The sequence below is a fragment of the Marmota marmota genome, unplaced genomic scaffold (genome assembly GCF_001458135.2).
Source record: "Marmota marmota marmota unplaced genomic scaffold, marMar, whole genome shotgun sequence".
Classification (NCBI taxonomy): domain Eukaryota; kingdom Metazoa; phylum Chordata; class Mammalia; order Rodentia; family Sciuridae; genus Marmota; species Marmota marmota.
Genome location: NW_025999992.1, coordinates 952,321 through 967,729, shown reverse-complemented (window position 1 = coordinate 967,729; position 15,409 = coordinate 952,321). Strand labels below are relative to the sequence as shown.

Below are 15,409 nucleotides of genomic sequence, written 5' to 3'. Positions count from 1 at the left end.
AAATAAAAAAAAAAAAAAAAAAAAAGAAGCCCTGAGTCCCTGTACCCACAGAGGTTACTAAGGTTTCCAAGGCAGCTCCAAAGTCCAGGAACCAACCTGCCCTCTCCCCACCCACCAGCTCCTCTGCATCAGCAGCAGCCTGGCGAGCACTGGTTGTCAATCGGCTTCCATGACCAAGCCTTCAAAAGCACCTGTCCCAGGCTGGGGCTGGGGCTCAGGGGTATAGCATTTGCCTGGCACGTGTGAGGCACTGGATTCGATCCTCAGCACCACATTATATAAATAAATAAACAAAATAAAGATATTATATCCAGGGCTGGGTGTGGCACTCAAGCAGTAACACGCTCGCCTGGCATGCGTGGGGTGCTGGGTTCGATCCTCAGCACCACATAAAATAAAATAAAGATGTTGTATCCACTGAAAACTGAAAAATAAATATTAAAAATATCCCTAAAAAAAGATATTATATCCATATATAACTAAAAAATAATAAGTAAATAAAGATATTGTGTTCATCTACAAAAAAAGACACCTGTCCCTGTATCCGCCAAGCTGACCTCACATGATGCTTCCTTCTGTTGACTCCACACTCTTCTGACCTGCTTCCTGTCTAGACTGATGCCCTTGACAAGAGGGGCTTTCACTTGGTGGGTCCTTGTTAACACATGAGAAGAGGAAATGGAGGGACAGGGGGCAAACAAGCCTTCAGAGTCACTTCTGAAATCTCTAGTACCAAAAAAAAAAAAAAAGGTCCTAAGTTTTTATCATCTTGGAGGGGAGAGTAAGAAATTAGACAAGTTATGCAAATTAGCTTTTCAAAGAGTTACAAATCTAAACTAGGGCAGTGTCTCCCCAACTGAGCATGTGAGGGCTCCTGAGAACATCTGTGGGCCAGCTGGAAGGACACTGGGTGTTGCTGTCTTTAGGTCACCAGCTTCTGTGGAGGGCAGCACGATGGACATGTGACTAATCCAGGCATGGCAGCGAGACAGAGCTCGGGTAGGACCCACCAGAATCAAAACAGAACCCTCTGGAGCAGAACTACTGACCACGGCGGGTCCTCAGAGCTCACATGAAGAATATGTGGTTAGGGTAAACGCAGAACCTTTGGTTGTCTGCCATCAAGCTGGTCGTGGGAAGAATTGACACGTCTGTGTTGTTACAGAATAAAGGTGCTGAAGCAGAGGATATCATCCTTCTAATTCTCCAATTTACTAAAGCTGGGTTTCACTGGTTCTGTTGTGACAATTCAAAGTACTCATTAAATTCTGTTTTCCTACGATTTCTGTTAAAGTCTTACCACATGTAATTTTGTGTTTCACACAAGCTGTTTGCTCCTTCTCCATCATTTCCCAATATTTACAGTGCCTTTTCAAATACAAGAGACCAAAAAGGTTTTATGACAACAGTAATAAAGACAGACCGAGGCACTCCAGACACATGATTCTAAGTGTCAAACAAGTCCTGGCCAGGCTCACTTACAATAGCACATACTTATTATTTCATTTAGATTACCTAGTGAGTAAAGGTTCAGAAAACAATCAAACTTTCATTTCTTCAAAAAGGTTCAATTAAAAATTAAACATTTAAACTTTCCTTATAACACAGTAATTTCCTGAACTTTTTATATAACTAATTTTATAAAAAGATTATAAAGTACAACAATGGCCCGTATCTACCACTGATGTCCAGTTCAACAACATGCAACCTGCCCATACGAGGGAATATCTCTGAGCTGTAACAGACTGAAGCCCTGACCCGGGCTACACCACGGCTGGTAAACCCTGAAGAGCCAGCCGAGGAAAGAGGCCAGTCACATGGGCCCAGTGTGATCTGTTAGGTGATGGGCTGGGAACTGGAAAATCCACAGCAGTGGAACAACACCTGGAGCATATGGGGAGATGAGGAATAACTGCTGGTGGGTACAAGAACCCTCTGAGGATAAAGAAAATGTGAAAAAGATGATCATGGTGATGCTGGCACAACTGTGCATTAACTAGAAGCTACTGACTTTTCACTTTAAATGGGTAAATTATGGGTCATGTGAACTGTCTTAAAATGGATTAAAAAAACCATAAATGAATGTCATATGCAAATCTCTATCCTTAACAGCTCCATTACATGGGAGGGGACTTAGTGGTCCAGATCATACACATCAGGAACTGAAACCTAAACACCATAATAAGCTTCTTCTTTAAATATTGAAAAAATATTAAGATAAGAAATGGAAATTGGCTAAGAATCACATATAGTACATCATTGGCCAACAGAACCTTCTAGAGTGGCATGTTCTGTATATGAGCTGCCTCATGCTGTATCCACCAAGCAAAGCAGGCTTGGACACATGAAATGTAGCCATAGGACTAAAGAAATACAACACAATTATAGTTGATTCTAATTTTAAAAGACACACATGGGAGGTGGCTACTTGCTGAATAGTACAGAGCCAGAGAAAGGAAAGCATGTATGCCCCAGGAGCCTGTGCAGCCACAGAGAGGACCACAGACAGGGACACCACAAAGGCCCAGGCTGGGCATCTGGGCCACATTTCAAAGCCCACAGATCAGAGGGTAACAGACAGGTTGTACACAAGGGCGCTGATCAACATCAGAACTCAACTGCTGGCAGCATGTTACACTGGAGGGACCCAGTCTTGCCAACATCAGCTGGTTATATGAAGCTTTGTGTCTGAGTACTACCCAGTGTGCAAGGACATGGCTTTATCAGGATGGACGTGGAAACAGAGCAAGGAAAGTGGGTCACTATTTGGGGGCAAAGACTTGGTTTCCTGTTTCCAGATGATCCTGCTGTTCGCCCTCCTGTTAGGGTACAATGCCCTGCAACGCCACTGAACCGCCACAGCAGGTGGCCCTCATCAGCCTCCAGGCCATGCAACCCAAGAGCAGGACAGAGATCTCCACAGCTGAGACTGGACTCACCAGGAAAGCACACGGACAGTCATGTCATCTGGGGAGCACCAAGCAGCCCTGACGTTGAGTGACGATCCTGGCCTGGCCAGTTCTCCCCATGGTGAGTTCTCAGACTATTTAACATATGACTTCTGTAGTGCTTGAACAGAAGGGACTTTCATCAAAGTGGCTCAAACCATTAATTAAGATTCCATACTGGACTAAGTATTATTTCCATTTTTAAAACAAGAAAATCAAGGCACTAAAAGGTTAAATAATATACTCCCAATTAAAAGATGTTGAAATATTTAAAAAGTAAAAAGCCATATTATTTGTATTTTAACCTGAGTAAATCTGAAAATGCAATTCTAATGTTTTCCCTTAAATATACCTACTGAAACAACTCACCATGAGCCCATCTGACGCCTGGGTACTCAGCTTCAACACAGAAAGGAACTCAGGGACTACCTGATCACGCACAGGTCTCGTAAACAACTGTCTCCAACTCTACAAAGCTCACATTCTACGATGTGTGTTCCTTCGAGGCTAATGCATTTCCCAACTCCACAGTTGACTCAACCAGAAGAAAAACTCAAAAGGTATAACAAGCAGGTCCTTTGTATGCCAGTCAATTTCATAAACTATAAACCATGATAAATGTCAACTAAGAGAATCAGTGCCTTAGGAAGTGGAGGGAAGACTACTATCCCTAGTCCAGGCACTCGCTTCCACGCTCAAGCCCTTTGGCTACTTCCAGGGATGGATACTGCTGATGAAAAGCATAGAAGCATGTTCAGCCAAGCCAACTCTTACAGAGCATGTGAAAAAGATGTAGAAAAGCTTAAAGAACCATTTCCGAAAAAGAGGAAAAATTTAACATTGCTGCTTTGATGTTACCCAAATGGTATCCTCCAACTTAACTGAAAGAGAGAGAGAGAGAGGGAGAGAGAGCGCTAACATGGTAGAATGTTTCTCTGCTCTCTGCTTTATGGGACAAAAGCCTGACGCCTGACATTAAATAGGTAAATAGATTACCAAGTGATCAATGTTTGAGTTACAGTCATTGCCTATAGCAAAGGAGCCAGAGTCTCTCTCAAGACAGGAAAGCCCATAAAACACCAGTTCAAACTGTTCCAAGTCTATCTGACAATCTGGGGAATTTCTGTTTCTTAGCCTACCAAGTCAGAGCTACTGAGAATGAAGGCAGCCACCAGCAGTTTGTAAAGCTATCTAGGTGATCTGAACGATCAGCTACTCATTCATTCAAAACATGAAATAAGTACCTGCAGTACGGTGCCCAGAGCTGAGGGACAGTAGTGAAGGACAGACAAGACTGGCACATTGTCCTCATGAACCTAGTACAGGGTCAGATGGACATGACCAACAGCCAGGAGAGGCTGTGGCAGCTAGAGCGTACAGCACCCAAAGGTACACTCCAGCCCCACTGCTCAGCACACCTCCACGCAGGCACACATGCCCAACAACGAATGGCAAACGTGACTTTCCAAGTAGGCGAGAGAAAAGTCAAGGACCCATGGCCAAGTATAACAAGCTGCACAAAGTAAGATGACAGAAATTAGTCCAAATACATCAGAAATCAAAATAAACGTGAATGGGTGAAACATGTCTGCAGACAGACTCCAGGTGAGGTCTCGAGACGACAGCCCCGCAACACGCTGTTCACCACAAGCACACTGTCAACCACGCAACATGGTCTAGGGTGAGCAGAAGGGAATATACAAACCACGAGGCTCCAAATCCGAAGGTGGCCTGGGTACAATATCAACACACAGGAGAAAACAGACTTAAGGAAAACATTATTTAAAATAGCAAAAATGGGGCTATCAAAATTAATTTTTTAACAATAAATAAGAAAAATAAAATGGCAAAGGAAACCTTTCAAAAAATGATGGCTATAAACTTGCAAGCACCGAACAGTATAGCCTCAAGACAGAGTAAATATTTTAGCTGTAACTAAAGATATCAAAAGTTACAAAGAGGCCAGGCGCAGAGGTGCACGCCTGTAATCCCAGTGGCTCGGGAAGCTGAGGCAGGAGGATTACAAGTTCAAAGCCAGCTTGAGCAAATGCGAGGCACTAAGCAACTCAGTGAGACCCTATCTCTATATAAAATACAAAATCGGGCTGGGGATGTGACTTTTTGGTCAAGTGCCCGAGTTCAATCTGGTACCAAAAAAAAAAAAAAGTACAAAGAGGAAGTGATTAACCCCTAGCCATAAAAGGAAAACTCAGAACACCTTCCCCCCAAATATTACAAATCAGCCCCCGCACCCCCCCCCCAAAAAAAAAAAACTAGGATGAAAACATCTGAATAATACAATGAACAAGCCACATGGACACCTACTGAGGTGACACATGGGCTATTAGGACACCGCTCCCTCAAAACACTAGCATAATGTTTTATTAAAAAATGTGAAAGCTAGAGAAACTTTGAGAGAGGAAGAGCAGAGGACGGACAGCTGGAATCCTACCAAGTACAAGGCCAACAACAGGGCACCAGGGGGAAGTGTCACAGCTAAATATTCAGGTAATTCTCTTCTTCGCTGAAAACTATTTGTTCCTTTCACAAAAAATAAAATGGGGGTGGGGCTGGGATTGTAGCTCAGTGGTAGGGCGCTTGCCTTACCACTGGTGAAGCCCTGGGTTCGATCCTCAGCATTACATAAATATTTTAAAAAAAAAAAAAAACTACTAAAATAAAGGTTAAATTCTTTAAATAAATAAATAAAATAAAATGGATAGACTACTTCATGGAGTGTTTACAAAGAATACATGAGAATGAGAGCCAGATATAGCCTCCGGAGTGGCTTCGGGGGAGGTAATCCTGGGAGGATGGCCACACACCTCTGAGCCTGAGGACCCTCCACACAGTGGGGTAATGGCAGCAGCTCATCCATGAGGCTGGGTGACGACTCAAAGAGCCTAGAGTGGGAAGGAGCTCCCGACAGCACCACAATGCAGGCCTGAAACCATCAGCAGCTGGTCACCACCAGCAGGCACTCTGCTGTTAGTGTTAAAGTAAATGTGCATAACAAACACAAATGCCTGTGAATTCTTCTAGAAGAATAGCTAAGTTTCTAACAGTCACTTCTAGCTACTAGACTGGAAGGACCAGGCAAAACTGTGTTGTACTGTGTGAATTTGCTTCACTATTACCTTCATAAACTTTAAATTCAGAAGTGTAAAAACAAGTTTTCATAGCTCAGCTCTTTTGCCAGCATAACTACGGAAGTCAAGCCCGGTATAGCAAATTCCAGCCCCACAAATAACCTGGTTTAGCCCACCTCTACCTTCACTCCCTTGCCTAGGAAACAGTAGCTCAGCAGCCAGGCGGCGGGGCTGCCTTGGAGTTCCCCAGGCTGGTCTGAAGCAACAGGCAGAGGGCAGAGAAGGACCCCTCTTCCCATGTCACAGAAAGACTGGAATCCGTGAAAAAGATCCTCTCCACAAAAATCCCACAGCTGCTGCACTTGCCCTGGTGGATGAGAAAACAAGTTAACACTATGCAAATTTAGAGTGTATTACCATGGAGTCTCGGGCTGGCTGCAGTGGTGTCTCATAGATACACATGCTTATGGAGACTTACATCACACAATCTACTGCAGGGCCTGTGTGCTGCCCACACCCTTCTGGCGCAGGACACGGCACACCATGTTTTCTGAGACAAGCAGGGCAGCTCTGTCCTCTGAACAAATGTGGTGAGCACTGTCCACTTGACCTTCCAAGCCCTAGCAGGAAAATGACAAGGTTGATATGTTGAGAAAGGGCATATTTTGTTTACCTGCCCTTTAAAAAACATTTCATGACTCTAGGTCTTAAAGCAAAGCTACCTGAAACCTTCTGTAGAAACAGTTCACATTGACCGAGCATGTACTATGTGCCTGTGACTGTACCAAGCATCCCATAGACAACACTGTAATTCCTCACAAGAATTCTATCAAGCAGACATAATTCTTACCCTGTGTCCTTCTGAGGATGAAACTGGAGCACAGAGAGGGGAAAGCAACCTGCCCAAAGTCACAGCCAACGTGGTAAAACTGCTGAAAAGCAGTTAGCCCCCAAGTCTGTGAAGGTCAAGGACTGAGTACTGCATACAAAATAGAATTCTGACAGTGTGAGGAAGGGGGAGGAGCTAGAGAGGGCCCAAGCCAGCCTGGATCTGGATTCCAACGCTCCTGCTTAATAGCTGTGAGGCTCTCATGAAAAAAGACCTGTCTTCAGCTGCAGTAAGTCCACACAAGAGAGGTTCTGATGTCATTTCAAACTCTAAATAAATTACTGCATGACAACAGTACAGACAGGACAGAAATGCACAGAACCCAGGCTGAATCACGGGGTCCAGGAAGATGCTCTATGAGAACCTCTGCCAGGCAGGTCTGGGTGCTTGAGAGGACAGCTGACTCACTGGGGAGCAGCAGTGCCTACCGCCCAGGAGCACCTGGGACCACACTGTAACCCCCCCTCACTGGTGAAAGGCTGCCCCAACCCAGGCCCTATGGTCTACCCTGCCCCCTCAAGACTTCAAGAATTCTTTCAACTGCATAACTCTTTAATAAAAATTAACAGCCTTTTTACGATGTAATTATCTGCCACACAGTTCACCTGGTGTTCACAATTTGGTGGCTTTCAGTGTACTCGTGAGAGCCACGCAATCATTCACAGTCAATCTCAGGGCTTCCTCACTCCACAGGCAGCCCCAGTTTCTGTATCACTCCTCACTGCTCCAACCCCACCCCTGCCCCAGGCACACCCAACTGTTAATATTTCTAGACCAGCCTCTCACAGAGAAGCCACCTACTCTGCTTCCTGACGTCTGTCCACCACAGCCACTTCAGTCTGTCCCAGCTCTCCACAGGGAAGTACCCATGCACCACATCTCACTCGTCCATAAAGGATAGCCACTGATTTCTAAAACTGCCTCATTTTAATGCAGAAAAAAGTACATCAGGTTTAAAACTTCATTAAGATTTTCCTAGATATCAACATAGTCAATCTGTTCACTAGAGTAAATCTTATCACAGCATAAACATACCAGCTACAGTTAATAGCATACTTTCCCATATTATTTACTGCTATTAAAGCAGACACCAGAACATAAACATGCTTATCATCACGTGTTTGAATGGTTGGGGGTCATGATGTTTAAACCATGACTCTTTCAAATCCAGGTGCTAACTTCTGATGCTGCCACCAGAGGTTATGGCTTCTGTCCTGGAAAATCCCCACCTCCACTCTGCAGGGCAGGGTGCTCTCGGGTTTCACTTTAAAGGCAGCCCTCAGAGGCCCTGCTCCATTGGCTGCCTCCCCCTTCCCAGAGCTGACCCATGGATGCTCCTTAGGGGCCACGCCAGCTTGCGGAGCACTTCTATCAAAACGCTGGAAAATTACACTGATTTCTCTTGTTCTTTTTTAACTTCAGAGTTATTTTATTCAGCTTTCAATTTAAAACTTTATCCTAGGGGATGGGATTGTGGCTCAGCGGTAGAGTGCTCACCTAGCACGGGCAGGACCTGGGTTCAATCCTCAGCACCACATAAAAATAAAGGCATTGTTTAAAAAAAAAAAAAAAAACCTTTATCCCAGCTTCAATTTAGATTTCTTCTCCAACTCCAGATCTACTCAAGGCTTCTTCTAACAACTACCAGGTTTCAAGACACAAATGTCTCTCCCTGGACTGTGCCATGGCAGCTGTGGTCACTCGGCACCTGGCAGGGAGCCCAGGCAGTTACTCTTATACTAACCCTCTGTATTAACAACTTTGCAAATATAAAATAGAACACACAAATGAAAGAAATATGGCCTGAGAAGATTTTCATAATAGCTGATACCTACCAAGTTTCTATGTGCAAGGGCCTGTGCTAAATATTTTCATGCATTATTTAATTCTCATAATAGTACTATTAAATAGGTATTATGCATATTAACACACACAACTTAGAGATAAAGAAATTAAGATTAAGTAAGATAATTAGGGGCAAAGTAAGTAATGGAGCCAGAACTGAAACTCGAGTCTGCCTTGAGAGCCAGGACTTGACCTTTGTGGTGCATGCATACATCAAAAAGCAAGAGAGCTGAAGACCAGGACAGCCAGCACAGGAGGGCACGCCCTTGACCTTGGACCACATGCCAGGTGCCAGGGCCTGGGCAGTGTGCAGGCCACCGCCCTGCCGGGCTTCTAACAGGCAGCTCTGCTTGGGACCTTTCTTCAAACATGCACAGAGAGGGCACAAAAACTGCAGGACATGTAAAATGTCCTCCCTCCGTCCCAGGAGCTCTCAGGTAAAACAGCTCATGCTGTGGCTTACAGCTCATCATTTCTGGAAAAAAAAAAAAACTTCTGTGCCAAGCTGAAAAAACAAACAAGCAAGCCCAACTTGAGAAGAGCCAGGGCAAGGACAGGCACCACCCAGCTGCCAGTGCCTTCTGTTCTGATCCAGCAGCAACCACCACCACCTTCACCTTCCTGTATCAGAACAGGGAAGCAGGGATCTCATGTTAAAGATTAAGTTACCCTCTGCTACAGAGGGAGTAGTTTAATACAACAATGATATGAGTTCATCAAGATTAAGCGCTTCCGTGTTGTCCAGTCATATATAATTTATCTTCATAAAGCAAACTTGCACTGCTAAAGAACAGGGGTTTGTAATTTTTAAAGATTTAGGTACATAATAAACATGTTATTCAGGACTATTTAGGATGCCAGGATACTTTAATCTTGCCTCTTAGTAATACTTTTCCTCATGCAGTAAGTGAAAAGTCATTCTCAGGGCCTCTCCTAACTGCCGAGTGGGTTATGTTCCAGTTTTCTATCAATGCATTTATAAACTGGATATAAAAAAGTTATGAGGCCAAGCACAGTGGTGCACACCTGTAAGCCAGTGGCTCAGGAGGCTGAGGAAGGAGGATCATGAGTTCAAAGCCAAACTCAGCAACTTAGCGAGGCCCTAAGGAACTCAGGCCCTGTCTCTAAATAAAACATAAAAAGGGCTAGGATGTGGCTCAGTGGTTAAGCACCCTTGGGTTTAATCCCCAGTACCAAAAAATTGTTATGGAATGCTCCAATACTAGGCCACAGACCACTATAGTTGAAAACATGGTGCAGAAGTGGTGTGAGCCCAAAATCCCTGGGGCCACAGGTGGGAGACGGAGTGACATCTGGGGAGCTGGAGGTGAAGGCAGCAGTAAGATTGCAGAGCTCGATGGCTCCTGTCCCCAAGGCCTCCACATGAATAAGATCTGTACGGAGCATGTGAGGTGAGTCCCATGTTGTGGGGACTTCTTCAGCCACACAAGCTCACGGCTGGGCACTCAGCCCCAGTGGTGTCCATAAATGGTCCATCGCCCTGTTATTGTTTTTATCATCTTCACCTTTTCAGGTGAGAAAGACCCAAAAGTAAGTTATGTGCTCAGTATCACAGAGCCCAAGAAACAGAGGGAATCCAAGAGACGGAAATCCTCGCACTCAGAAGAGGGAGCAATATTAATAAACAAGGATAATAAACAAATGATAGCATATCGGAAGGTACCAAGTGTGGGGAAATCACACTGTGTGTGAGTGGCAGCAGCGTCAGCTGTGACTAGGACAGGCAGCAGTGTCACGTCAGGTGGCTATACAGAGCTAGGCTGGGAAGGGCAAATGCATGGCTATCTGGGGGAGAGAGGTCCCAGGCAGAGGGCAGCACAGCGCCACAACCCAGGAAGAGGTGTGTGCAGTGCACTCTGCCAACAGCAAGGCGGCCCTGTGAAGACAAGCCACACAGTGCCAGATGGGTGGGAGCCGGCTGCCCGCTAACTGCAGGGACTAAGACTTTTATGCTGAAGGGGACGGCAGCCACTGAAGGTAAGTGGAGGAGGGACCCAGACACAACTGCCTCTGTCACTTGCTGCCAACAGGCTGGAACGCGGGCAGCAGCTCGGAGCACTGCTGAGAAGGAAGCAGGTATAGGTGCCCTCCCACCGCAAACCGATGGCTGGGGCTCAACAACCACTGGTGCACACGCCAACGTCTCCCTCCTCAGACACAGAGACACGAAGAACAGCTCTGCAAGGAAAATCAGGGTTCAAAATCAGGGGCACATTAAGTTTGAGCCACGCTGCTGACATCTAAAAGGACTGGCCCACCAGCTGACAAGCAAGAAAGTGGCACAGGTCAGGTCAGCAATGTCCAGCATAAGCCAGGACACAGAGACCAGGACTTGACAATAAGACTGCCGAGATCCCTGTCCTAGATTCCAGGGTGCCGGCACAGAAGAGCAGCCAGGATTTTCCTTTTTTCTAAGGTAATGAGAACTGTCAGCAACAGTTCTTAGTTTCTTAGGAAGACTCATCTGGAGGGCTTTTTAAACGTGTGGTAAGATCTGTTAAACCCATGTAACAGAATCACATTTTAGACAAAGGCATATCATTTTTCACTCACATAGTTCTTCAAGAGCAAGATTCATTTTGTATGTCTGAGCATCAGAAAAGTTAGAGAAGATGAGGGCTGAGGTTGTAGCTCTATGGCAGAGCACTTGCCTAACACACGTGAGGCACTGGGTTCAATACTTGGCACCACATAAAAAAATAAAGTTATGTCCATCTAGAACTAAAACAATTTAAAAAGAAAAATTAAGAGAATATGATTTCTAAAAGTGAGTTTATATATTATCTGGTCTCATCCCTTTGTTCACAGAAAGGAAGGATAAAGGTCTTTAAAGAGAGGTTAAACCATCTGTCAAAATTCACACATTCAATGGTGAGCTACAGTGTCATCCACAGACCCCCAGGTCAGCACCCCCACACACATTTAATCCACCCAACCCACCCAACACCCAGTCGAGCAACCGGGTGGTGGGATAGAGCATGGGGAGTCTCCTCGTGATCACAGGGATCACTGCTGGTCCTCAGACACAGGAGGTCAGAGCACACGGCGTCTGCCAAGAAAGGCAGAAACAACCAGGGCCGAAAAACCAAACAGAACTACTGTGAGCTGGGGGCCAACAGCTGTGGGGAACCACCTGGACCACCTTCCCAGTCCAGCCAGGTGCTTCCGTTCTCTATGGCTACTACTAGGTTCTCTTGTCCCTGTCTAGGTATTTGTCACAGGTCACTCTTCTTAGTAACTGATCAAAGCCCAACTATTACTGAGTCATTAGCCTATAAAAATAAACCCTTTATCTTTATACTATAGTTTTAAATCAACTTAAACCAGTTACAAATTCTCATCATGCCTAATTACTACTTAAGACAGACTTCAAATACAAACTAAGAACATATGGTATTAACTGTAATTTGCTTAGAAAGAAAATTCTCTGCTTAAACTTTTAAGATACACAGACATGAATTACTAATGTTATCATTTAATCACTTATCTACCAATAAAGACTAATATATTAAGGTATTGAACAGTAGATCAATTTGAAATGCAGAATACATTTAATAAAAATTATTGGAGTTTTCCAACATGAAATGTACTATAAAGTACTCTAAGTAAAAGGTCATTGCTGTTGTGTGGATAAACAAAATGTCTGTCAGAGCCTGTCAGCTAATGACCCACCTGGAGAAGGCATCCATTCATCCGCTCAACAGGAGGCCAGAGCACATGGTGCCCACCCGGGAAAAACCAGACTCAAACTCCACCACAGAAACAACTAGGGCCAAAAAATCCCAACTGAACTACACTGTAGCACTGTATGGGGCTGGGACACACAACAGAAATAAAGCCCAGTTCCCTTCCTGAGCCTGTTATGGTCTAGTGGGAGACACACTGAAGAGAGCAGGCTGCTCCCACAGAAGTGTGCACAAAATGCCACCCACAAAGCCCTCTGAGGGACAGTAACTCAGTCTAGGAAAACATTCAAAAAAGAAGGAACATGCCGGGCAGGGCGGTGGCACACACCTGTAATCCCAGTGGCTCCGGAGGCTGAGGCAGGAGTATGTCAAAGTTCAAAAAAAAAAAAAAAGTTCAAAGCCAGCCTCAGCAACTTAGAGAGGTACTAAGCATCTCAGTTGAGACCCTGTCTCTAAATAAAATACAAAATAGGGCTTGGGAGGTGGCTTCACTTGGGTGCCCCTGAGTCCAATACCCAGTACAAAAAAAAAGAAAGGATCATCTAAGTTCAGGCTTTAAAAACATTCTTATTGGCCAGGCAAGTATGTTCTGGGCAGAAGGAAAAGCTCTGCACTTGTCTGAAATCGAAAGAACATAAAGTTTTCAAGTCTTAAAAATGGACTGACACAGGTTGAGCATCCCTTGCCCACAATGCCTGGGGCCACAGGTTCCCCCAGGTACAGAGTCCCCCGGGTTGCAGAGTGTCTGCACAGGCTTAGCTGGTTGGCATCCCCAACCACACCCACACCCCCAAACCCACACACATACCTGGCAAATCCAAAGCCCCCGTGGGGTCATGTCCAGGCTTTCTAATTCCTGGGCTGCAGAGCATTCTGTAGATCAGATCTTTGGATTAGGGATGGTCAGCCAGTATCATCAAAATAAAGAACAGGAGGAGAAAGGGATGAAGCCAGAGGGGCACACAGATCAAATGCGCTCTGTTAAGTGAGTACACAGCAGCCTAACCACGGAGAACTGGGAGACTGGCTGGATAAATGATAATACGTCCATACAATGCAACATTGATCACCGTATAAAGATGCTGAAATATGTTTGAAAACATGGAAAATGTTTGTCAAGATAAGTATTTACTGAGCATCTATTACCGCGCTGAGCTAGGGAGGTGAAAAAAATCCAGTTACAAACCAGTAAGTTCCCATGTGACTGTATTCTCATGAAGAACATGCGCATACCCCCAAGAAAAAAAAAGGTGTGACTATAAAATGCTGACCGCTGTTATTTTGGGGAAACGGGGTTGGAGGTGATCTATTTCTTTCTTTTTGCTTATCTTTCCCTCTTATTATAACAATTAATATAGACAATCCAAAATAGGCTGGAAGTAGTATTAAACTGAAAACATGTGGCTCCTCCATGACCAGGTTTGCAAGGTGAAGACACACAGTTGCTTCTGTTTCTAAAATTATGGTCACACTCCTCTTCATTAGGGGGCTTCCTTACTCCATGCCCTGCAATGTGGCCATGCAATGAGGCTGGGCCCCCACCCTCAAAGGGCTCAGAGTCAAGTGGGACAGGCAGGTAAGCAGAGAGTGACGTGTTTTCTAACTGCTAATGGAGACACCACAAAGAACTGTGGCGCTCCTGAGGACAGAGACCTCTGGCATTCTAGAAGCTGCTCTTCAATAACTGCCTCCTGGGCCCCAGAGAGTCCCATTCATAGCACATCACCTTGACCTATTTGCCACCACAGAAAAAAGGGGGAAGGAAGGAGGGGAGGGACGCCACACCAATCATACACAGCAGCCCACAATGCAGCATTGATGCTCTGTACCTGCTGCACAAGGCACCCGTTGTGGGAAGGACACAATGGCTGCCCAGGCGCCTGTTATCAGATGGTCCACTCCTGTTCTCCAGCCTCTGGGTTGTCAAGGGCAGATGTGCAATCAGCTCTGGCTACATGTTAACAGCTTTCCAGCCAGCCAGAGAGACAGGAGAGGAAGACCTGCAGTACCTGTTGTCTACTGAAAGGAGAAGAAAATGAAGAGCAGGTGGAGGCCAGATCCGTCACTTGGCTTTTCTACCTCTACCTCCAGCTTTCCTTGAATCACAGAAGAAACAGTCAATTAAAAATGTCTGCCACTCTGAGTATTCAAACCTTCATTACAATAGAAGCTGATGAAAAACAGGTTCCCTACAAGGTTCAAAAGGAGGAGGATATATTTCTACAGCACGGACCACATATTAACTGAGGTGAAAATTTTGTTAGGAGAAACTGTGGCTCCTATAAAATTCTATACATTGCAATGACTGATATTGGACCCAAATACCGTTTGGTTCACACATGCTTAATCTTAAACATTTAAAATGACATTCGAGGGCTGTGATTGTGGCTGAGCAGTACGGCACTCGCCTAGCATGGGCGGGACCCAGGTTCGATCCTCAGCACCACATAAAAATAAAGGCATTGTGTTGTGTCCATCTTCACCTAAAAGATTTAAATAAATAAATAAAATGCCATTCAAATAACTCATTAAACTCAGCTGGGAGATGTGATTTTCAAATTGACTTTAATAACTCATAACACGTTCCTAAAGAAGTCACTGTGGCTATGAGACCTTGAGACCACAGGTGTCCTGTGCAGGGCCTGTTCCCCTTTCTCGTCTCCTCCCATTAGGGGTGGGTGAGTGCTCAGAAGCCTGGCTGACTCCTCCACCTCTGCTTCACTCTAGCCACCTCCTCTCTTGACAAAGACCTTCTCCTTCCTTGGCTCCTTTATATAATTCAAGCCCCCATGTTTTATTCCCTATTCAAAGTCTCTATTCACTGTTGCATTTTGTATTATCTCTATGGCGTGTCTCTCTCTCCTTCCTTAACCTCTCCCTCTACACACACACACACACACACACACACACCTGTCTCTTATACACATCTCC

At 45.0% G+C, this 15,409-nt stretch overlaps 1 protein-coding gene across 6 annotated transcripts in view; it reads right to left on the bottom strand.

Annotated features, from left to right (window-relative positions):
- The window catches only part of Spire1 (spire type actin nucleation factor 1), a 132,901-nt gene that overhangs the window by 82,164 nt on the left and 35,328 nt on the right, over positions 1 to 15,409 (bottom strand). The window contains exon 1 of one of the 6 annotated variants that reach the window (XM_048806728.1): positions 6,220 to 6,385. The exons of the other annotated variants lie outside the window; for them this stretch is intronic. Within the exon in view, the coding sequence (XP_048662685.1) occupies positions 6,220 to 6,336 (117 nt within the window). The 5' untranslated portion in view covers positions 6,337 to 6,385. Of the gene's footprint in view, positions 1 to 6,219; positions 6,386 to 15,409 lie in introns of those variants that run through there. 6 annotated transcript variants of the gene reach the window in all.